Source organism: Danio rerio, chromosome 16 (genome assembly GCF_052040795.2).
Source record: "Danio rerio strain M-AB ecotype USA chromosome 16, GRCz13ab, whole genome shotgun sequence".
In the NCBI taxonomy this organism is placed as follows: domain Eukaryota; kingdom Metazoa; phylum Chordata; class Actinopteri; order Cypriniformes; family Danionidae; genus Danio; species Danio rerio.
In genome coordinates, this window is record NC_141036.1 from 56,960,939 (window position 1) to 56,987,754 (window position 26,816).

General features: G+C 35.6%; 1 protein-coding gene across 5 annotated transcripts in view; it reads right to left on the bottom strand.

The window, feature by feature from the left end:
- ago3a (argonaute RISC catalytic component 3a) overlaps positions 1-20,964 on the bottom strand; it is a 74,146-nt gene extending 53,182 nt beyond the window's left edge. For 4 of the 5 annotated variants that reach the window (XM_087286109.1, XM_087286108.1, XM_087286107.1 and 1 more), the window contains exon 1: positions 20,255-20,929. In XM_087286109.1, the coding sequence (XP_087142235.1) occupies positions 20,255-20,273 (19 nt within the window). In that variant the 5' untranslated portion in view covers positions 20,274-20,929. 5 annotated transcript variants of the gene reach the window in all.
- Between the last annotated feature and the right edge of the window lie 5,852 nt (positions 20,965-26,816).

The following is a 26,816-nucleotide window of genomic DNA, read 5'->3' on the forward strand; positions in this document are numbered from 1 at the left end:
CTATAACTGAACGTGTCAGGAATATCAAAAACCAAACCAACTTAACCGCGCTCATTTCTGGCGCCCCCATGGATATACAGCACCCTTAGCATTTGCCTTTACTGCCTATGCCACGGGCCGGCCATGAATTGGCTCCTGAGTGTTGTAAATACCGGCGCTCACCTCCTTCGCGACAGAATGCATAGGAGATAAATGACGTCAGTCCATAATAACCGGTTATTATTATGACTGAACCCATACCGAATTGTCCGCGTCTGCATCCCGGTGCAACAATTAATTTTGACACCCCTAATGGTTTTTATTTTAAATAACATGCAAATGTGCGCACCCGGTGTGCAATACTTACAACTGTCATGTGCTTGGCACATGGACTACTTCGCAGAATTTGCTTATTGTAGGTAACTTTCAGAACGTAACTCCTGCAAATAACGAGAGACCACTGTTTTTGGAAATATTTCATTAATTTAGATCCACTGGGATGATGAATTCTTCATCTACATAAATTATAGTAAATTTAAAAGCATATAAACATGATCAAGATCAAAAATAAGTTAAATAAATGGTTTTCTGGGGAGTCAAAAAGCGTTCAATTACATAAATTGAACAATCAAATGTAAAATAACATGGTCATTATTGCAGTTTAATTGCATCTTTATCTTTTAATATTTAATAAATAATCTAATACTGCAATGTGAATATTACACATACACACAATGCGATGTCGATCCTCAAATGTAGTTTGAACAAAGCTTGCCAGAAGAACTTTAGATCAATAACACACTAACTGATGACCATCCAATCAAGTCAGTTTCCATATATTCATCGCTAAAAGCACGACTGTACTCTGAGCTCTCTGCGTGAAATACAGCAAATACACAATCTTGCTTAAACATTTCTCTCTTTCTCTCTCACACACACACACACACACACACAATACAGCTGTTGTGAGTCTAATCCACTGAGGCTTGGGTTGTGGGAACAGGCTGAGAGCTCGGCGGTGCGACACAATGGCGTCAGTCACAGCACCAGGTTCAGACGCACCGAGTGACAGTTCACTGATGGGAGGCTGGAGTGTGTGTATATCTCTGCATGTGTACAGTTGTCCAACTGACAAACACCATAGGGCTGCACAATATATCATTTCAGCATCGATATCGCAGTGTGTGTGTCTGTAATAGCCACATCGCAGGATATGCAAGGTTGAGTTGGGATTACAGTTGATCAGCACAACAGTTGAGAATAGGGTTGTTGCGATACCATTTATTCATGTTACGATATTATATCAACTAAAGTATTGTGATTAGGGTTGGGTACGGAAACCCGGTGCCATTATAGCACTAGTACCTTTGTAACCGGTATGTACAGGACAAAATCAGCATATAATTTTCAGTGGCTGATTTTGGTGCCACTGGTGTTGCGACAAAGACATAAGAAGCATCAAGGGCTGCATTAAAGGCACACATAGGTACGCGTTTTCACACCATCTTTAAACATTTAATTTTAAACAGCTTTGCAAAATACAGTCAGGCGATGTCAGGCGTTTGTTCTTGTTGCATAAGGAACGGGTGCACGAAACATGCAGTACAGCACATTCAGTGAGCAAGAGCGACTCTTCAGATCAATACACATGATCGCGTTCATCAAATTTGCTTAAACTAAGCATTTTAAAGCCACACAGCTGACACAACAATGTCAAGCAGATGCTTAACAAAAGTTGCGTGTAAGGGGGAAACACGATAGATTTAATGACACATTTGAGGGCTCAAGGAATCAACTTAAAGGCAGAGGAATGCACTGTCTCTGAAAGTGTGCAACATCTGACACTTTCAATGAGTACGTACATGGACACCAATGCTCCGATTTTAATATGATTAAGACAATCCTCTGATCAAGAGTCTAGACTACCACATAAACAGTGATTTTTGATTACCTTAAAGGACCACAGACACCTGCGCCGCAAAATGCGGAAGTTTTTTTCTTTCCATTCAACGTGCGGTATCAAACTCCATTAGAAGAGCACTCTTCCACCAGTCTTTACTCAATGCTTGCATCAAATACCTCAGTTTGTCATGGGGGCATGAATGAAATGTTCTTAAATGAAAGTGAAACTGCAGTTTACATTTACATTTACATTTAGTCATTTAGCAGACGCTTTTATCCAAAGCGACTTACAAATGAGGACAAGGAAGCAATTTACACAACTAAAAGGCAACAATGAATAAGTGCTTTAGGCAAGTTTCAGGTCTGTAAAGTCTAAGAAGGGAAGTATTAGTAGTATTAGTATTTTTTTTTTTTTTTGGACAGTTAGTGTGATATTCAAAGAGGCAATTGCAGATTAGGAAGTGAAGTGGAGACTAAATAGTTGAGTTTTTAGTCGTTTCTTGAAAGCAGCGAGTGACTCTGCTGTTCTGATGCAGTTAGGGAGGTCATTCCACCAACTGGGCAGATTGAACGTTCACGTTCGCGAAAGTGATTTTTTCCCTCTTTGGGATGGAACCACGAGGCGACGTTCATTCACAGAACGCAAGTTTCTGGAGGGCACATAAATCTGCAGAAGTGAGAGCAGATAAGAAGGAGCAAGGGCAGAGGTCACTTTGTAGGCAAACATCAGAGCTTTGAATTTGATGCGAGCAGCAACTGGCAGCCAGTGCAAACGGACTAGCAGCGGAGTGACATGTGCTCTTTTAGGTTCATTGAAGACAACTCGTGCTGCTGCATTCTGGAGCAGTTGAAGAGGCTTGATAGAGTTAGCTGGAAGCCCAGCTAGTAGAGAGTTGCAGTAATCCAGTTTGGAGAGAACAAGAGCTTGAACAAGGAGTTGAGCTGCATGTTCAGATAAGAAGGGTCGGATCTTTCTGATGTTATAGAGGTTACTTATGCAAAGCAGGGGGGGAGAGGTCGAGTTAAAGTCGAACAAACAAAAATGAAATTACATGAAACTCTGGAGGAAACATGGATAGCATGGTGACACAATGACATTAATCCATCCATGTACAATAACACATGAGACGGGATCATGAAAGGAACATTCAAAAAAGGAACTCATGTAAAAACCTTCATCATATTATTGTCTTTATTCAGATTAAGACAAATCATTAGATTACTGATTACCATGAAAACAGAGTTTAGTGTTTTGATGACAGCTTCTCCACAGGTTAGTAGAACGCTAAGGTAATTTCATAATTCAAATCTTAAATTCATGTTAACCAACAAATGATCAAAGGAAATATATTAATTTAATTCAAATACATAAAATATGAATTGATGTTTACTTTAAACTTTAATTATATTGTTCTGTTAAAATTATTTTTTAAAAGATTGTCAAATAAAAAAATTTCTAGAGTCATCCACCATAATTTTGTGGCTTAAAAGTGTCGGTTCAGGCACCGTTTTGGTACCATTTTAAAAGTAACGGTTTAGCACCTGTATCGAAATAACCCCAAACGATAACCAACCCTAATTGTGATACCAAGTAGTAATGCGATACTGTAATTCATAACTCAAATCAATTAAATAAAAATGTCTATATTTTATATATTATAATAGGGCTACTTGAATTGAATAAATAATTCCCTTATTATTGAAAAATGTATTTGCACGTCTTTTCACCCAAAATGTATTCACACCAACAAAAAATACATTCAAATAAAGATACAAATTATACTAAACAAAATTCATTTATAAAAAAAAAAAAAAAAGCATTTTTTCAATGTTTCCTGTTGCTTGTTTGAGTTTTTGATGTATTGTTTGTTTGTTTGTTTTTTTCAGTCTTATCAGGTAAGAATACAAAGTATTTCAATATTTCACTTTTTAAGTCGTTCTTTTTAAGAGATTGTCACAGTTGTTGTAGCTATTAAATCATATTGACAGAAGCAGAAATGAATGAATGAACCGAAGCATCAGAGTATATGCAAAAGGCTACCATAAGAGGTGTAAATTCTACACAGTTTTGCAATCTTAGACGGCTGTAAAGACTTGCAGGCCTTTAACTTGTCTCTTGTAAAATCACTCAGAGTTTCAATGAGATGTTGTATATTTGGGGCTGGATGCTTGGCAATTTCGTCTCATCCAATATCCATTGTGAGGGAGCTATCGCAAAATGGACCAATCAGACAAACTCCACTCACTTTAATGGTAATTTTGCAGAATAACTTATTACTGGGTGACAAGCTGTTATAATCCACTGAAAGCATTATATAATAATATATATATAATATGTAATTAATATAACTCGTCTCTAAAACAACAACAAACTCTGTCCTGCATCGGTTGTCATTCCCTCACTATAATGCTAGTGATCCTGTTTTTTTCTGCAACCTCGCTGCATGCACATCCTGAATGTTTACAAACCGGTAATTTGTGTATAGCCTACATATCACAACTTTTTTTTATCGTTTTTGACAATGGGGTTCGGTCAATAACTTTTGCCATAAGAAAAAATTGTATTGCCCAGCCCTAGTTCAGGCATAAAAAAGTACATTTGTAACTTTGATGAAGAATAATTTTACTGAATTATTAATATAATGAAGACTAAACAGTGTTTTTGTACATAATATTTAATTTAAATTCTATATATATATATATACATATACATATATATATATATATATATATATATATATATATATATATATATATATATATATATATATATTAGGGATGTAACGGTATCAGAATTTCACGGTACGGTAATACCTCGGTATGAATGTCACGGTACGGTATTTATTGAATCATTTACAGGAAAAAAAAAACTTTTGAAAATACTCCAAAAAAGTGCCAAAAGTGTCAATGACATACAAATTAGTCATCTATCTGTTAGCTTTGAAACAGGAACTTCAATTTTAATAACAAAAAATTATTAAACCATGTAAAAAAAATAAAGTTTCAATTTAGTATTGTTGAAAACTCATCACATTTAACATTTAATCACTCACTTAGATAGAGATGGGTTTAAAGGAAAATTATCATATAATTATAATCTGGTAAAAGCTGGTATCTCTGGGTATTTACAATGTCCCCTGCAACAGAAAAAACCCCTCTCATTTGGGACTGAGGTTTCTGGGACAAGAGAGATATGACTTGGTCCATGTTGACAGCAGTGGGTAACGTTGTGCATTGTCTTTCCCCCACTTGAGAAGACAAACCATGAGTGAGATAGAGATCTCTTTGCGGTACAAGTCAATGTCTGCATCAATCTGAACAGTGTGCTGTGTTTCTGCAGTCCCCATGACTGTTATTAGTCGTATTCCCCAACTTGCAGGCATGTGCACACATAGGGCTCAACCTGTGCAGTGCACATGCCCTTTTTAGTCTTGGATAGAAAATGCCCTTCCAAAACGATCAAAAGTGCCCCCGCGACGCGACACAACCTCCGTCCAGTCCAGCCCTTCAGTAGGCGCGCGATAACACCTCTCTTGAGTATGCGCGCTCAACCCCCCCTCGGCGCTTTACAATACGCGCGCCACAACACAGCTGATCAGAACGCGCGCGACAGCACCGCTATTCAGCACGCGCGCGGCGACAACACCCGCTTTAGGTTCGATCATTTCCATCTTTTTTTCATCTCCGCTACTAGCAGCACACTCCATTTCCGCATTACTGGATCTGTAGCGACAACAGACCGCAAAGGATTATGGCCACGCCGGGGCTGATGGGAAATGAAGTTTCAGCTACCTCCCGTTCGCTTCATTCGCCTGAGCAAATTTTCTCAGAAGACCTATAGTTTTACCGAGTCATGCGACTTCGGTAATATCGAAAAAATTTAATATTGCGGTATGACGGTATTTACAATACCGTTACATCCCTAATATATATACATATACATATACATTACACACACACACACACACACACACACACACACACACACACACACACACACACACACACACACACACACACATATATATATATACACACACTTTTTTTATAAATATATTCTGTAAATATTTTTACAAAATAATGCAATGTCTGATTTTTCCTATATCATGCAGTCATACCTCAGGCTGCAGACATTAAACAGCTCTCATAAAGATTCCTACAGTGAAGATACAACCTTTGAAAAGTTGCTGTAATCCCGAGATTGTGACATTTTAACAGTTCTTTTGCACCCAGTCAGTCTGAACTGCACAGCTGTAGGGCTGTTAAATATAACTCAAGGAATATTCAAAATGTTCTCATTAATAAAACATCTGCTCTGAAATGCTGAAAATGTTGATTTATGAGACTTTTTCAAAGTAGAGTCTAGTTGAGATTCATCTTTTTGAGATTTCCTAATTTTTCCCCTAATACAATACTAAAAGAGGTGTTTCTTTTAGTATTGTTTCAGGGGAAAAATTAGGAAATACAAATATATCTATCTATCTATCTATCTATCTATCTATCTATCTATCATATATATATATATATATATTAATTTAAAAAATATATTTATTAAAATTGCATGACTGTCCCAACCAGCCTGACGCTTCAAGTAAAATCTGGACGTAATAAACTAAAAAATATAAAGAGTTTTCTTTTAATTTTTTATGGTTACATTTTCACTTAAATACATGTTGAATGATGAATTAATTGGTAAGGTTTATGAATATACAACCACGAAAAAAGTGGATAGTAAAAAAAAATGCATGGATGATTCATATTAACTGCTAAAGTATTGTATTCTTTAAAATATATATATATAACTGTTTATTAAAATTACTATAAGAAAAATGAATGAGTAAAATAAAACTGATTTAATAGAGAAAATAATAAAGAAATCTTGGTTTTGGCATTGAAACCAACAGTAGATGACAAAAGTCCGTGACTTACAAAGTGATTTTATGAATCATTAATTCAAATGATTCATTCAAAACAGGTGATTTATTTGGAACATAAATGGTTGTCTTTATAAATGGATAAATGAATCACTGCCTTAAATGATGTGATAAAATTCAAGAATAAAACACTGCATTGTTGAACTGAGACACAGATGTGCTTTCACATCTGTGGTTCGGTTCGTTTGGTCCAGACCAAGGGCAACAACTGATCCATTGTATCACTTTTCTGTTGTGTTTGGGTCGTTTTCACACCACACTGATTGCTTTGGTCTGAACCAGTTGAAAAGAACCAAAATGCAGTCATGTGACAAAATCCACATCACTCATTGGCCAGATGTTAATAAACGCATTTCCTAAACTGCTTTTCGATTGGTCAGAATTATCGTGCGGGAAAATGCCAATGGAACTTCCTCAAGTAAACAAACCAGTAGACACAAAATGTGGCTTTTTATTATGAAGGGCCGACTGCGCTGGCTGATTGTTTCCCTGCTCATAGTATACTTTATAAACATCACTTTAGAGTAATTATACATTGAGAATGAAGCGCGGTGAAAATGTTTTTTCTATATTGTGCGAAACACTTTCGCCGTTTGCATCACTTCAGGAGGAGGCGTGAATTAGTTTAGCTAAACTGCGACATGGTCATCTTCCAGAAATATTACCAATGATCCATCAGGTAATGCTTTTCCCTCCCTCTCTCTCGCTCTCGGTTTAAAATTGATGTTAAAGTGCCGTCAACATATATTTGATTTCTACATTCCATAATGCACAGGGCATCAGACTACGGCAGCAGGATTAGTCCAAAAAGGTGTAGTACTTTTTGTGGTTGGGTCAGTTTCAGTTCAGATTATGTTCTCACCACAATTTAACCGCTCCGGGGTTAGTTTGAAGGCCTACCGAGATCACCTCTTCACAGAAGTCTTGGTACACTTTTTTGGTTGCTTTTGGTGAAACTGCTACATTCACACCTGCCGAAACAAACCGCACCAAGAGAACTCTAGTGCAATTCAACTGAACTAAATAAGGCAGGTTTGAAAACACTAGGAATGCCACGGTTCTCAATATAATATTGATCGGTACGGTACGACCTCCACGGTTCAATACGCGCTTGTGAATTGCGGTTTTCTCGGTTTTGCATTTAAATAATTTATGTGCGTTTTATATCTCCTCAAATTGACTCTGTGTGCCTCTAAATCCATGAGCTGAGATGAGAAAACTCCTCCCCACGAGTTAATATCCAATCACTATGCGGTATAGTTAGAGGGCGCTTGACCATCATTCCACACTTTAACATTGCGAGCGGCGGTGAAGTGAAGCTGAGGCAACAGTACGAGAAGGCGCCGGCATCTTTCAAATCTGAGGTGTGAGGACATTTCGGTTTTGCCGGTGAGTATAATGCCAATAAAAGAAAAAAACGGTGAACAAAAAATAACTGTGTGCAAGCATCGTTTTACCTTACAACCATGACTGCACATCTGCAGCACCATCACCCAGCAATATCACTGTCTGAAGGCAGGACAGCAGAGAAGGTAATAAAGTCCTCCAAATAGCAAAAAAACTAGCTGAATCTTTCAAGCAAACATATCCAACTGGTTCCGAGAGATACATAAAAATAACAAAGGGAGTGCGGGTGTTTATTGCTAAAGATTTGCAGCCGTTTTTGGTGATTAGAGATGTGGCCTTTTGTCAATTTATAAAAAAAATAAATAAATAAATAAAATAAATTAGAAAAAAATTATATATACAAATCCAACGCGGTGCCGTGCGCACTGTTTGCTCCAGTCTCAAAAAATGCAGTGCACACAGCCAGCCGAAATAATGCGTGCAGAAAACCGCCTCACACGCTGCTTTGCTCCCGGTGTGAATACCGGTTGTTTAAATACAAGAGAGCAAAGATAAGTTAAATAAACATAGCTTTATGGTATTCTGGAGAGTCTCAGTACTCAGAACAGTATTTAGGTACAGAAATTGAGCAATCAAGCATAAAATAAAATGGTCATCATTGTATAATATCAAAAATTATAATATTTAAAATGATCTTTATCCTTTAATCTTTAACAAACAATAAAATCCTGTGATCTGACTATTGCAGATACATTGTGATATCGATGCTCAAACAGTATATTGTGCATCCCAATTGCACAGCAGTAATAAAGACTATATGGTCAGTGAATACACTGACAGTTCTCACAAGATTTAAGTAAAATATCACATTGACGATTTATTAAAATAATTTTAACTAAAAATAATGAAAGCAGTGAACTGCAGTTCAGAAGGTGAGTCAAATATATTCAGTAACCACAATGAATGCTTTACAAATGATCTGGTTTAGTAAGAAACCTGACTCAGTCAATACAGGGGTTTTGCAGGGACAGAGGTTGGTCAGTATTTGCCAAGGTACATGGCAGAGGAAAACAGCCTGAGTTCTGACCACACCAAGAGTGTGGCTGATGAATAAGATCATTCTGGGTTAAGATTCCACCACAGCTAGGTGAAAGGCACCCCTGTGTAGTTAACAGGCTTCATTTGCATCGAGCACAGCAGGAAAAAGACAAATTATTATTCAAAACGGGGGCAATTAAAAGCCAAGACATCTGAAAAATCATTTGAAATGCTTTTGCAGAGTCCTAGTCTCTCTCTCTTGCCTCTTACGACCTAAATTCCCTCCAAAGAGCCCCTTTGCCTTCCCCCAACTAACCTTCAAAGAAAAAAAGGCCCTAAAAGCCATAGAGGGCCCCATGTACACAGAGATTGCTAAGCCTCCATACATAACTGCCATGGACACATTCCCCAGGCTGACAGACCACTCCAGAGGGCCCGAAAACCTCTTCCTCATCCACCTTTTTCTACTTAATTTATGGCCTGTGCACTTTCAGGCAGCATTTCTAACTGTGATATGGAGCACAATGCTTTGCTGTGTCTCAAAACTGAAAATGAAACGGATACCATTGAGTCATGAGAGGTCAAAGTGATACGTGTTCAAGATGATGGCCAATACAATGATGCAGAATTATGAATGATCAATTTTTTTTATGCACTTTAGTGGGTAAGTGCACAAATATGGTCCTTTTTAAGGCTACAATTACCAATATGCAGAATTATACGAAAGCATAAACAAAATAATAAACGCTCATTGCTTATTGTTTTATTTATCCTTTTTCATACAACAATAAAATCATTCATGGACCATTTCCGAAGGTAAGCTGCTTGCTTTACAAGACTAATACTGCATGAAAGAGAAAATTCTGGCAAAGAGAAGTCAATGTTAATAACACTAAATAACTTTTAACGAAAAAAATGATTTTAAAGCTTTTAACTTCCCAAATTTTAAAAGCCTAACATTAATAAATGAATAAAAATGCAGATTAAAAAAAGATAAGTTAAAATAAATGTTAAAACAATAAGTATTACAGATGCAAATATCAGTAGCACGTTTGGAGTTTTTTTTTTTTATATCTCCTCCTCTGTGGTTTTAAATATATCCTTTCACAAACATTAAATATCTTAAATGAAAATTAATTATGGTTCAAATTGACCAGTAAAGTAAACAGGCTGCTTTAAAAGACCAATGCTTCACTGCAAACAGTAAAAAGTGAAAATATAAAGATAAATAAAAAATAAAAAAAATTATATAAATTAATTCTTATAAAATTAATTTAATATTAAAAAATTTAATATTAAAAAAACAGGACCTTTTACTGTTTCATATACATTAGGGTTGGGCAATGTTGACCAATGGGGTATATGCCGGAGCATGCTAATAGGACTTTTAATTTGCCAGTAACCTGGGTTAAGCACTTTCGGCGAATTGAATGCCAATGCAAAATCCGGTGCGTTCAAGGTCTTTTTCTTTAAAAATCAGCGATCTCCACTAGCTGAGTGATGTCCGATTTAAAGTGGGTCTCAGATTGTACAAGAAGCACTGCATTAAATTACATTTCCCCCGCCATGTCTTTATAATATGAGCATTTATTTTACCCCAGTATATTCAATGGAGCTTCTGCGTTAGCCTGCCGATTCTGACAGGCACGTGCGAGTAAACGGCTTTTTGTCTCGTTTTACGCTTGAGCAACTAAATAAATGCTAACGTTTATTTAACTGAATGTATTTTAATGACATTACAACATCGATGCTGTATAAGGAACCGTATAAAATGAGAAAAAGTTCACAATAACAGGTCACCGGAAGTGTATCAGCATGGGAACAGCACTAGCTCGGCACATACCCTATTTGGCATCGTACCATGTCTAATGTGAAACATGGAGATGGACAGCGGCATCATGGTAGTAGGCAGAAATAATAAATTTAATAAATTGTGAATAAATTATTTATGAATAATTAATTGATTCATAATGAATTCATTATTCGTAGCCTACTGTTTCAACCACCTGACCCGCACGGTCTTTGTCTTACCCACAATCAAATCATAAATAAATAAATAAATAAATAAAGAGAAGTTACACACAAATTACCACCCGTCAATCACTTTTTCCGCAGGACTCTGGCAGGAATAGGTCTGTGTCGTTATAATGGCGTCGACAAACTTGGTTGGCGCACAGCCAACGGCAACCAACAAACAGTATCTGAGGTTTTCACTAAAATTACTAAGTACAAGCGTGAAAGCAAAGACTGAAGCAGTGTACTGATGCTTTGACACGTTACCCGATAGATTCAAAAGACTGAAGAGTCATAGGATAGAGACAATATTAATATTAGTTAGACACAATCCAGCGGTACCTCCTTGATATACATTCCGATGTGCACTGTTCTCTGGGGTTTTGTGCTCAAAGTACCCGCTGACTGCCTGGAGCTCAGATGTGCGCATATGCTGCAGTGCATGCCAGTGCGTGTGTCATGTGATGTGCGTTTTCAGCGTTATAGTTTGGATGGAGATCTTTTAAAAATTGCCAGATGAAACAGCAGCGTGGACATGGATCGTTTTCTTTCTAAAATGCCATTTTAAAACTAAGATGTATTAGTGTAAACAGGGTCCAAGTGTGTATTTTTCGTAAGCGGGTTGCTACTGCGATGGGGGCAGGACGAAGGATCGCGATGCCGGCTCAGCATTATGATGTCTATCAGCTATCAGTAGGCCCACACGGAATCTGTGCGCGCAGATTTCTGCAGATTTTTAGGCCATTTTTAATTCTTTTTATTTACTTGAGTAAATGTGTAAATCTGAATTTATTCAGTTTTTATTCAGTAATTTATTACTTTTTATTCAATATATTAAGGTTTTAGTTATGATACTCCGCTGGATATTCCCAAAATAATTCCGCAGAAATCCGCAGATTTTTACCAAAATTTTCTGCAGAAATAGCAAAAAACGTCCGCAGATTCCATCTGGCCCTGCTCATCAGCGATCTATCTATCGACCCAACCCTACTGTCCATGAATACAATTTCTCGCAGTTTGGTTAAAAACTTTACAAAAAAAAAAAAAATCTCTTAAAAATAATACATTTTTAAAATGAATAATAAATAAATCATCCTTTTAACACATTTTGGAAAATAAATGTCTATTGACATTAGCTATGATTTTCATGAAACTTTAACTATTGTATAAACAATTTGCGAGTAAAAGAACCATTTCCACTACAGGGGTTCAACTAGGGCTGCTCGATTTTGGTAAAAATCATAATCACGATTATTTTGGTCATAATTGTAATCACGATTATTCAAAACGATTATTAGTTGAAGTCAAAATTAACGCTCCTGAGAATTTTTTTAAAAATAAATATTTCCCAAATTGTGTTTAACAGAGCAAAGAATTTTAACAGTATTTGCTCTAATATTTTTCTTCAGGAGAAAGGCTTAATTGTTTAGTTTTGGCTAGAGTAAAAGTAGATTTAAATATTTTGAAACCTCTTAAGGTCAATATTATTAGCCCCTTTAGGCAATATATATTTTTGATTGTTTGCAGAAGATACTACTGTTATACAATGAACTGCCTAATTACCCTAATTAAGCCTTTGAATCACACTTTGAACTTTTAAATTTGAATGTTTGTATTTAAAAAAAAAAAATCACTCAAATATAATGTACTGTCATCATAGCAAAGATAAAATCAATCGGTTATTAGAAATGAGTGATTAAAACTATTATGTTTAAAAATGTGTTGAAAAAAAAACTTATTTCCATCAAACAGAAATTAGGGAGGGAAAGGGTTGCTAATATTCAGGAGGGCTAATAATTCTGACTTCAACTGCATATATTATTGTCCTCCCTGCAAAGGAAAGAGAAATAAATACAATAAAATAAAAACATGAAACAAACTGCTTTAAGCATCTTCACTGTAAGAAAAACACTTTAGCTACAAAATTCCTTCAGTCAAGAGCAGAGAGGGATTTTCTTGTTGTTTTATTAATCATGATAAAACAGGCGGCAGCTTTTGTGCTCTGTCACTTTAATGGTTTCTCTTTCACGCGTCTTTTGATTCTCAACTCGTTTGTTTATTACACAAATGAGGGTTAATATGAATAATCACTAAACACTGCGTTTTGACACCTTTTTGAAAATTAAAGTGCTCACGTTAATGACTTTAGATGCGTGTGCTCTCTGCTCGTCGCAATGTGCGAATGAGACCGCATGCTTCTGAGCCTGACTGTGTCTTTGCGCCGCACACACACGCAAATAAACATTCAGGCTTTCACGCTTTTAAGAGCAACAAGTGAGGACAACTGGAAAGGGGGCGGTAAATAATGGAATCATTGTTTATCTCGATAATAATAATAGTTTTTCATAATCGTTAGAAGCCATAATCGAAATCGGATTTTCGATTAATTGCACAGCCCTAGGTTCAACAGAGCAAAATCATCATTTCTTATTATATATATATATATATATATATATATATATATATATATATATATATATATATATATATATATATATATATATATATATATATATATATATATATATATATATATAGTAAGTTACTGAAACCAAGGAAGTCAGTGACTTATTTCCCCAATATAACATACAATATTTGCAACCAAGAGCGGACAAATGAAATTCAGCCAACAATTATTTTCTTCTCATGCTGCATTTAAAGATGAAAAACTATTTTTTGAGAGACTGAGGAGGTGATTTAAAGGGGTGGTCCACTACGATATTATATTTTAAACTTCAGTTGATGTGTAATGTATCTGTGTGAACATAAACAGCATCTCTGAATGTAAAATATTCAAAGTTTAATGCAAAGGGAGACCTTGATTTGTACAGAGTTAGCTTAGCAACGCCTACAATTAACGAATTTTGGGGACTACAAAAAATACTTCCGCCCCCTGTGAGATCACAAAAGTTCGTTATTGCGCATCCCACACTGCGCAGGTAAAGGCCGTGGCCAGAGGCGCTGTAACGTTACTGCAGAGAGAGAAATGCCATCCTGCTGTTTCCACAGAGCTGTTCTGTTTCTGTTGTTGGGCTTCCAAATGACACGACCCAAACACAGAAGTGCTTACAGTTCAATATTAATTATGTTCCAGAGAACTATAAAATACATAGCAAGCATGATTTGACAAAACACAGCTTCCAGAATCTCTCCCAGTTCAGTGCTGGATTCAGTTAAAATCTTCTCAAAGATGGAGCAAGGAGACGCTGTGAACTCTGAGTCATGACCTGTAAGTGTTTTTATTTGTTAAAATTGATCATGACATGTACAGTGTCTAACTTTAACGGTGTGTTGTAGCAAAGATGTAAACAACGGGAAATTATGGTAACCGCTAACGACTTAGCTAACGTTACAAATCCATATTTATCAAACGGCTGTAAACGCACACACACACATACACATACACGCACTCTTGGCCAGCACCTGCGTCTATCTGTGTGAGACGGCAGAATTTCTCTCTATAGGCAGCTATGCTATGCGTTTTACAACTCGGACAATAAAGTCGCAAAAGATATGTGAACGATTCATGTTACTTACACAGGCATATTCCGCATATGCATGAAAGACGTCCTGTAACGCATTGATTTAAAAAAAATACAGCAATGATTTCCCAACTGGAGTGTAACATCAAAAACAAATCAATCCAGGCTCACAAAGGTCTCATCTCACATCTTGTGCTTTATTCTGTCACCACAGAAAATAACTTAATCCGAGCATGAGAGAAAAAGAACAATAAAAATCTCTCCCGCGCACATGCGCTTCTCGTGTTACAAATACTTCATCGTATACACGCATAAACACACTAAAAGGCACAGAAACAGTTAAAGGAGCCGCATCCCATTTTCACTCGTTACAGACACGTGTTGACTGACTGACTGACTGACTGACTGTTTACACAAAACGCGCGTGCTTGTCAGGGCGTGACGTGAAGCCGATCGGCGTATCACAGCATATTATGATGATGACCAATCAGAGTCACTTGAGGGTGGGCCTTTTAGAGGAACTAGGAAATATGACAGTCGTTTTCATGTTAGCTGAGTAGCTGTGTATAATCAAAGTGAGATTTATGAAAAAATAACACGATTTCCTTCAAGTTAAACATGAGCACACATTGCTTTGCATCTTATTAACACAACCAAGCCTTAAAAATAACATTCTGGACCACCCCTTTAACAATCATTTTGATGATAGACTCTGGCTCAGGCATTTCAGAATGCTTAAAACACCATTTGTGACTGTGTGCAATGAGATTGGTCAGCTGGTTAGTCCATTTATCCAAACACAATATCTGCTGTGCTGACGCAAAGAGACGCATATTTGGTGCACTGAAGGATTTTCTCAAGTACATGTTTCTACCTCTGTTTAAGAACACAATACGCATATAATACACAAAAATAAATGGATGGAAATAACAGCTATTGACAGAGAGCAGCACTGTTTTACCATTACACTCACTACACTGTGTGGCAGTAACACTACTATCCACAATACAAGTTTAAGGCAAGCTGGACTCACCATAGAAACCACCTATAGTATGTTATGTGGGAGGGGATATATAGGCGCTATTGTTAAAACTCAATGAATAAGATGAAGAGTGCTTTGCCATGCCATCAAAGCACTGAAATGTCAATGCAGCATGCTGAGCACAAACTGTAATCTACAAGGAAATCACTTTGATCATGAGGTGCTGAAGCAATCTTCATGTTCTCGAATAATCTGAACAACAGTTTATACAACCTGTGTGGGAAAACAACATCATTCTGTTCTGTACCCACCCACCTGTAGTAATACCTCGAAATGAGACATGACAGGGGCTTTCCCTTGGCACTGACCCTCCTCACACTAGCGAAAAGAAACATCTGGTATTATTAAACACCTTGAGTCATGCCATATTTAGCATCAAACCCAAAAAAACTGAACAGGTTAGGGCTCTTCATGGACAAGGCCACTTACTTTCCACCAGCATAAATGGTTATGGATACAATCATCAATTTCTATATTCTTAAAATTTGGCTAGGCATGCAGCGATTACTTGTTTTAAGGTTTACGGCGGTTTGGAAAATTCACGGTAAAAAAAAAAAAAACACTAAAAGTTTTTAGTTCTATTGTTCCTGCCGTATACATGTTTTTTTTCACATGTTGTCAAAGACTATTTTAGACATTTAATTATGGGCAACCATATCTCAAGCAGCAATGGACATCAAAAGCTAATCGTCATCCCATGATTCAGCATACAGAAGAAAAACAAAATTGCTTATGCGCCAACACTCAAGCATGCTATTGACCTATGAACAGTGCCAGTGTCTTCCTTCATAACCAAAAAAAAAAAAAAAGAAAGGCATCCAAAGCTGCCTTTTCAAGATGTAAATAGGGATGCAATAATAAACCGATTTCACTATTAACTGCGCTTTAATTAGTCATGGTTAATTAATCGTAAAGACTTCTTAACACAGTGTTCCTGGACGGAACAAAACTGCAGCAACTAAACAGTCATGCCAACTGTGCGCTAGTTTAAAGTTCCAAGCTTGAAGTGTAGTGTAACGCACTCACGCTTTCCAGGCGCATTTAGATGAAAGAGTGGCGCAAGTGCACCATGAGCCACAAGACAACAACTCGACTGGTCTGCTTCATACTTTGTACAGACTATACACATTTATACTCCAAAGAGATGAAAATACCAAACAAGTTCATAATACAGATGATCAAAAGTGCTTTTCAGACAGAGGTTCAGCAGTCTTTGACTACATTTGTTGGACATACTCAGCTAATGTGTTGCTTAGATTTACATTAAAGAAATAAAAAAATGTTATTTATTCTTATTCATATTTATTTATTTATTCATTCATTCATTGCTCTGTCATGTTTTTTGTTTAGAAAGAAAATACTTTTTTTGCCCAAACATTTAAATAGAACATATTTTAGAGAAGTAATAAAAACAGTGATATTTTCTATCTAAGGTTATAATTAGGGCTACAGAGTAGCAGCATCAGTATTGTAATGTGCACATCCGCAATAATCACATTACAGGATTTACAATGTTGAATCTGTATTATTGACCAGAATTTAAAACCACATTTGAAAACACTCATGATTTGTGGAGCTTTAGCAACGTTTAACCATAAAATTACCAAAATATTTATTATTTATGTGTGTTTAAACATTTAATTCAGTTTAAAAGTATTCAGGCATAAGAGATTACATTTTTAACTTAAGGAAAATTAGTTGCATTTATGTATATATACTATATGGTGTGATTATTAAATTTATGCATTTAAATATTGCAGAAAATCATATAGCAGCACTGTATATTTTGTTTGCACAGTGTTGTTGCTCTACTATATATTTTTCAATGTTTGTGATTGCTTTATTTATTATATTCTATGTTGATGTACTCCCTTGCAAAATCATCCCAAAAGCATAAAAAATTGTGAATTCTTTCCAAACACGCATTCCTTTCATCTGGTGAAATTAAATATTTAATATTGCAATATATCTTATGGAAAAATAAAATATCGCAAAGTCAGTTTTTTCAATATCATGCAGCACATCATACCATCAGAATACCGGCTATAATGCCTAAACTAGGGTACCGAATCAATTGTGGAGTACTACTGCATCTCCAAACATAAGAAGCATCTTGATACAATCTAAAAATAGACACGATTTCCCAGAATTGCTCTAGAAACACTGAATGTGTTTTAAGGGAAAACCCAAATAACTTTTCTCCACAAAGCCCCTTCAGATGGGGTATTCCAAACATGTAGACTTTTGACAAGCCCCATTAGTCAACACAGAGCAAGCATCATTCAAGAAAACTGCCATAAGCAATGAGAAATGTGACTTTGGCTGAGGGCACTTAAAAATGGGAACTTAAAATGTCATGCCAGTAATGAACTTCTGACCTCGAGGTCAGTGAGGCTATGGGAACTCACTCACCTGGCCTGATTATAACCCTCTTACGGTTTGTTACAGGAGGAAAACGCCCCCATCATGTCTGACCAGTGCTTCTTCATTTCATAAAATGACTCACATTTAGCCTTTAAAATGCCCACGATGAGGCACAATGAGATAATTGCTCTGATCTGAACCACACTAGAACAACAACAGTAAAAACATGAACTCAGTATTATACAGAAACATTAGTCTATGGATCAATCTTGGGAATTCACAAATTCTATAAGGGGACAGGCTTTTAGATACAAATTAACTACACTAAATGTTTAAATAGGCATGGGCCAGTTGAGTTTCTGATAGTATGATATGCTTGGATAAAAGTATCACTGTTTTACGGTATTGTGAATACTTATTAAATTTTTTTTTTTTCAGAAAATGTTTGCAGGTGTAAAACCTCGACTTTTTCAAACCATGGTAAACCTTGAAACCGGTTATCATCCCATGCCTAGGTTTAAATAAAACAGGGGTGCCCAAACTTTTTCTTAGGAGGGGCCAAAAACCAAACTTAATTGAGGGCTGTGAGCCGAAGTTAATATCAAACCGTATTACATTAAATTTGCCAAGGGTAATTTACTAATTTCTAAATTTGCTATCATTTAAAAATAACTAGAAAACGTTACTTTAAAACATTAATTAATGATTCAGTTTAAAGTTTTTTTTTTTCATTTTATACCGAACTTTAAAAATTGTTGTTAGTAAAAAACTAAAACTTCCATTTATAACACAATGGAGTTCAATGCTGAATACACTCGTCGAGCTGCTCCTGCCTATGCCTTGATTTGCTCGCCGAAGTCTTGTGCATTGTCCTCTTTCTGTCAAGTTAACAGACAGAAAGTTTACAGATTTAGCTTTTAAAAGTCTGATTCATTTACAACCTTTTTTTTTTGTAGCTCCTTAACCACAAAGGTAATGTGAAATTTAAAATATCGATCTCTGTCAAGGCATTCGCCCCAACCAACTTCCCATCATTCTCACACTCATTTCAGATGAGATGGCGTGCCAAAGCAAAGGTTGCCAAGGACCAACTTTGGCCAGCGGGCCCTACTTTGGGCACTTCTAAAATAAAACATTTTTCAAAAATAAACATTTTAGACCGAATACATTTTAAAAAGCTTTTAAAAACACTTAAAGTTTTTTAGCTTTTCCTAAAATTGACAAATTGACACATATTTACTTTTAATGAACATAAGTAATGTAATAGGATTAATAATAAAAACCAAACAGATTTTATTTATATATATATATATATATATATATATATATATATATATATATATATATATATATATATATATATATAAAATCATTATTATTTAGTAGCATTGTTGTTATGTTCTTATAATAATGCAAAGTCGAGTTGCAGATTAACTAGTTTTCTTGTTCTGAAACAGGTTGAGCACTATTCAATTATTATTCAAGAATGATTCTGCTCAATGTCTAATTAATAAAGGTTCTTTAATTGAAATGTAATAAACTATTTATTTAAAATGCATTTGTTTCCACTCAATTTAAAATCATTCAAACCAATTTGTGAATGGTTTCAACCAAACAACAGAACCCAACTATGGCACTAGGAGCAATATTACAGAACAGAGCAAAACTACAGATATCCGTGAGACGATAGCTTTTCATGAAGTTTCCAAGACCATTTCAAATTCCCTGATATCTCCATTCACATGGGGAGAGAAAAAGGCTTGTCTACATTTTAAGCAAAATCTGAATTTACATGCTGTTCCCAAAGACAAAGTGGACACTTTTGGGGTATAAATCACGAACAATGACTTCCCACATCCACATTAAATGTCCATTCGCTTGCCACTTGGTTTAATAGTGCAGTGAATAGTACACTACTGTCACTAGTAGCCACTACTAAGGTTAGACCTGTCAACACAGGCACAAACATCTGCTCAACCATAACGCCGCTTTACATGCACATGTATATAAATCTGATGTTTACAAACATCTAAACACATATATACATGTACCAACACAACACAGAAGATAAACTAATCAAAGTACTCTTCAAGTCCCCGTCACGACTTCATTTTGCAAACAGACAGATGTGCGGAAAGTAACATTATACATACCTGTAGTTCCGATTTCCATTCATGAGGTCTCTGTCCGGTTCCGTCCCCGGCTCGCAGTTGATGAACTTCAGAAACTCTGACTGTCCTACGGCCGCACAAACCGGTTGCGTTAACCCACCGCAAGCGATTCCTCTCGGTATTAGTCCACCTTCCCTGAGGCTCGTGTGTCACCGGAGAAAATGTTTGGTTGCCCGGTATGTGTCTCAAACTATCCGGTCGGGATTTCGGGTACGGTTGACAGATTGACGTGACGGCCAGCTAGCCAGCTAGCTAAAACGGTAACGGTAAGTTCCTCTCAGTCAGCCCAAATTCAGTCCCGAGTCTCTGTTTCTGTGACGGCGACGCCTTCAGAAACACGTCTTTGGAAAGACTGGGGCGGTTTGTAGAGGTGTTATGACGTTATAGCAAGTAAAAGTCCACTTATGTCGCCTCCGCTCTTCGACAGAGCTAACTTGCTACTGCTAGTGGCCAGGCTAACCAGCTAAGCTACATTCCCATCTGAGAGGAAACAAAAATCCAGTCGTGTCTTCGCTTAAAGTCCCCGGTCTGCCATGAATTCCGCTCTCGGCCCTAGTGGCTTTTTATAAGCGCGTATTCCCGTGGTTTTCCGCCAGTGGTGACATAAAGTAAGTTGGGAGCAGAACTCTCTCTCTCTGCCCGCTTTCTCAAACACTCAGAGCCTCTGCGAGACTCGCTGCAGCTAAATATGGAGCGTCTGATCCTCCGTGCGCGCAACCCCGCCAGAGCCGCGAGCTGATTGGCTGAGGAGAGAAGCGCGAGCCCGCGAGGGAAGTAACGTGGTTTTAAGCCAGAGCGTCCATCATCATCATCATCATTATACTCGTCATCATTTTAATAGGTAAATATTATATTCATAAATGTACGGAAGAGTGTATGGTTATTACCTGAAAAGTTCAGCATATCAAACAAAATCAGACACATTTTGCAAAATCTTAAAATGTATGTCCTGCAAATTCCCAAATTGCTCATTATTTTGATAGCCATTTCTACTTCGTGTACTTTCTGCAATATACATAAAGAAACTTTATTTCACTCATTCTATAATTGCACTCATGTAAAACTGCTTTGGAAGAACATGATTTTTTATTTATTGTTCTTGTTTAGATATGATTTAAATGCGTCGTATTTCTCTGATAATGTTCATGCTCTCGATCTTACTGTTATTTTTTTTTCTATTACACTGTTATTTTTAATACACAAAAATAAGTTCCTAAAGGCAATAACTAGATTTAATGCACTCTCACAAAAAAAGGTAGACGGTGGTATAAATAATGCTCCTTAATGAACAGTTTTGTACCTTTGTAAAAGTTGTACCTTACATGGTACAGAAAGGCCTCTAATGAGACTGCTCTGTACCTTTTATGGTACAACTGAAATGAAGGTACACAATTGTCCTCATAAAAAAGTGTTGGACAGCTCCTTTAATACAGTATTTCTGAAAATAATTATGACTGGAAAGGCAAAGTGATTTATGAATAATTTTCATATTAAAACATGAATCATCATTTAAAAACAAAGAAACTCATAAACTTTCATTATTAAGTTCTATAAAACAAAACAACTGGTAAAACAAAACTATTGTAAACTAAATATTTAAGGCATTTTAATAAACATTTTCTAATAAATTCTTGTCACTGTAGTTTTGTCTTCATGGATCAGATTTGTACCTTTGCTGAAGGCACATTATTGTATCTGCAGGTTTTAAAAATCAAAAGTACGTTCTGGTTTTTATGGTACAAATCACGGCCTTAACGGTACAAACTGCAATGGTACAAATTTGTTTCTTTGTCTTAAACTACAATTCTGTTCCATAAAAAGGTCCTGCCACAGTGACAAGGGTTTGTACCTTTTGTGGTACAAAATGGTACCATTTTTTCTGAGAGTGTACTTTTCTTGCTGAAATTTTGTTCAATATTGAATCTCTTAGGCTTATTATTATTAATAATAATAATAATAATTTTTTAAAGCTTTAAAAGTTTTTTAAAGCTAAAGATAATCTTTTTTCTTAATGATCGATGCTTTGTAAAGTTTTTTCTCTTCTATTTCCTATTTTGTTGTTATTGTATTTTCTCTTTAATGCAGTGATGTATTTTTTTAATTCAATAATAAAAAATAAAAAGTGGATGAAAGCAGAGATAGAGAAAAATAGAGTAAAAAATAAAAATAAATAAATAAATAAATATATATATATATATATATATATATATATATATATATATATATATATATATATATATACACACATACATACATACAGTTGAAGTCAGAATTATTAGCACCGCTTTGAATTTCTTTTCTTTTTAAAATATTTTCCAAATGATGTTTAACAGATTTAGGAAATTTTCACAGTATGTCTGATAATATTTTTTCTTCTGGAGAAAGTCTCATTTGTTTAATTTTGGCAAGAATAAAAGCAGTTTTTTATTTTTTAAAAGCCCTTTTAAGGTCAAAATTATTAGCACCTTTAATATTTTTCTCGATAGTCTACATAACAAACCATCGTTATATAATAACTACTTACCCTTACCTGCCTAGTTTACCTAATTAACCTAGTTAAGCCTTTAAATGCTTAAATGCTTAAAAAGCTTTTAAAAATATCTAGTCTAATATTATTTACTGTCATCATGGCAAAGATAAAATAAATCAGGGATTAGAGATGAGTTATTAAAACTATTATGATTAGAAATGTGTTGAAAAAATCTTCTCTTCGTAAAACAGAAATTGTGGGAAAAAAATAAACAGGGGCGCTAATCATTTTGATTTCAACTGTGAACTATATATATATATATTTTTTTCTCTCTCTTCAATATTACCAGATTTTCAGATTTTTTTTGTGACTTAAAATATAATAATTACTACATTACAAAATGTTTACAGTACAAAGGTGTAAAAACTGTGAAATTGTATAAGAAGTTTATAACTATCAATTCATTCATTTTCCTTTAGCTTAGTCCCTTTATTGATCTGGGGTCGCCACAGCGGAATGAACCGCCAACTTATCCAGCATATGTTTTACACAGTGAATGCCCTTTCAGCCAGTACTGGGAAACACCCATACACTCTTATTCACACACATCCATTACAGACAGTTTAGCTTACCCAATAATAAAAAATAAAATTCACCTATAGTGTATGTGTTGGGACTGTGGGGGAAACCGGAGCACCCGGAGGAAACCCACACCAACACGGGGAGAACATGCAAACTCCACTCAGCTATGCCAGCTGGCCCAGCCAGGACTTAAACCAGCAACTTTCCTGCTGGTAGGCGACAGAGCTAACCACTGAGCCACACTGTTGCCCACTTGTAATATATTATGTTTAATGTATTATAGTGTAAAAACGAGCTTTTTCCCCACACTGAATATCCTCTTTTGGAAATGTCTTATTCTGAAAGTATGATGAGCTGCATATTCATGTCATTCCCAATGTTTGTTAGTTAATAATGTTTTAACTTAAATCTGAATTTAAAGATATACAAGTCAGCTTTAATGTCATTTAAATCAAAGTGACTTAAGGTTAACTTGATTCAAGAGTCATTTCTAACTGAATAGCATGTGGGAGGGAAAATCAGAGCAAAAACCACATAAGTGTCACTTTGTTACACTGCAGAGTTGAAGTTTCAACAATATAGAATCCAACAGAGATCAAGATGTGAGGACTGAAATCTGTTATATTTTTATTTATTATTAATAAAAAAAAAAGATTTAAATCTCTAATTTTGGTTTTAATGTCTGCTTTGTTGACTTATGATGTTGAAAATTCAACTCTGTGGTTTAACAAAGTGTCTTTCATTGACATTTTGGCAGTTTAAAACAATAAACACTTTATTAGGTACACCTTACAGGTACCATGCTGGACCCCTTTTGCCTTCAGAGCTGCCTTGATCCCTCATGGCATAGATTTAACAAGATACTGGAAATATTCCTCAGAGATTTTGCTCCATCTTGACATGATAGCATCACACAGTTGCTGCAGATTTGTCGGCTGCACATCCATGATGCCAATCTCCCATTCCACTACATTCCAAAGGTGCTCTATTGGATTGAGATCTGGTGACTGTGGAGGCCATTTGAGTACAGTGAACTCATTGTCATGTTCAAGAAACCAGTCTGAGATGATTCACGCTTTATGACATGGTGTGTTATCCTGCTGGAAGTAGCCATCAGAAGATGAGTACACTGTGCTCATAAAGGGATGGACATGGTCAGCAACAATACTCAGGTAGGCTGTGGCGTTGACATGATGCTCAGTTGGTACTAACTGACTTAAAGTGTGCCAAGAAAATATCCCCCACACCATTACACCACCACCACCACCAGCCTGAACCGCTGATACAAGGCAGCAAGGCTTTTATGTCGTTGATGCCAAATTCTGATCTCATCATCTGAATGTGTCAGCAGAAATGGAGACTCATCAGACCAGACAACGTTTCTCCAATCTTCTATTGTCCAGTTTTGGTGAGCCTGTGTGAATTGTAGCCTCAGTTTCCTGTTCTTAGCTGACAGGAGTGGCACCCGGTGTGGTCTTCTGCTGCTGTAGCCCATCCGCCTCAAGGTTGGACGTGTTGTGTGTTCAGAGATGCTCTTCTGCAGACCTCGGTTGTAACGAGTGCTTATTTGAGTTACTGTTGCCTTTCTATCAACTGGAACCAGTCTGGCTATTCTCTAAATTTGCGTTGAGCAGTTGGACAGGTGTACCTAATAAAGTGGCCGGTCAGTGTATATAAGAAATCATATATAATTAAATCTGTAAAATAACAGAAAATGTACTGCCAGGTTATTACTTTCTTTATGTACTATAATTAACAAAAACATATCAGTTTAAACTATTAAATAAGTCAATAATAGTCACGTTGTCAAATTTTCGACATCAAAAGTTGTTGGAGAGATCAAGCCCCCATAATGCAATTCCAAATCATAAAAACAGAACTCGCAACATAACACGGTTTAATAAAAAACAAATTTTATTTCTTTAAAAAATAATCATCCCGAACAAAGTTCTCTCACTATTACATACAGAGCCAAAATGACTTGCTTTTTTGTGTTCATTCATTGGATCTACTGGGAAGTGCTATGATATGGACTGTTCTTTATCAGTGGCTTAATATTGCTTAAACATTGAGGTCGGGTGAAGTTCACTCTCTAATTCTGCCATCTCGCACCTCCATCTAATTGGTTTTAGGTGCTCGTGGCTTTCAGGAGTCAAGTATACTGCATCAGAATATTAGTCTAGGAGCAATATCACACACTAAGGGTCAATAAAAAAAATAAATCACCTCGTTGGGTCGGTAAAACCTACTATATAAAGGCATGTCTTTGTATACATTTCATAAGCATGAGTTCAAACGCATGTTTACAACCAAAACAGTCAACCGCTGTTATACATTTTCAAAGTTCATCAGATTTCAGACGGCTTTTTCCATCAATGTGGAGATTCTTTGACACTTATTATAACAGTAAAAGCTATCTTAAAGGAACAGTTCACCCAAAAATCATCATTTACTCATCCACAATTACTTTTTCTGTTAAACACAAACACTTAAAAAAAAAAAAATATTAGTTACTTTCCTTTAAAAAAGTGAACTAGTTACTTAAAAAAGTGATTAATCAACAGTTAAGTTGACTTAATTTTTATAATAAGGTACATACTTCATTCAATTAATAATTAAGGCAATGGGTGTATTGAGTAAAATCAACTAATCTTGCAAAACAAAAAACTTACTTTTTAGAGAAAACCAATTTTAAAGGCAACTAATAACACATTTCAAAGGCAATCAATATCTTTATAAGAAACAGTTTACTCACTTAAGAAAAGCTTCACTATTAGCTTTAAAAGAAATGAGTTTAAACAAATGTTTGAAGAAAACTAAGTGCTAAAAACACAATGCTACCCACTTTTTAAAGAAAATGTAACTAATCGCTCCAAAAGCAATTAATTGACTCACCTTAAAAAAAAAATCAACTAATCTCTTAAAGAAATTAGTTCAAACTCATTTTAAAGTCAAGTAATCGTTTTAAAAGAAATTAGTTTAAGAAAAAAATAAGTTAAGTAGTCAACTAATTGCTTTAAAAGGGAGACAGGTTTCCTCACTTTAGCAAAATAACTAGTCACTTTAAAACAGTGAATTAACTCACTTTCTAAAAGCCAACTAATCGCTTTTAAAACTATGAATTTAGTCACTTTCTAAAAGAAAAGTCAACTAATTGCTTAAAGAAATGAGTTAAAACTATTTTTAAAGTCAACTAATCACTTTTAAAACAACAAACTTACTCTCTTTCTAAAAGAAAATGTCAACTAATCAATTTAAAAACAATTCCTGTCTTAAAAAAGTCAAACAATCACTTAAAGAAATGAGTTTAAATTCATTTCAGTCAACTTATTGCTTTAAAAACAACGAATTTACTCACTTTCTAAAAGTCAATTAATCACTTTGAAAACAATGAATTTACTCACTTTCTAAAAGAAAAGTCAACTAATCGATTTTAAAACAATGAATTTACTCACTTTCTAAAAGAAAAGTCAACTAATCGCTTAAAGAAAT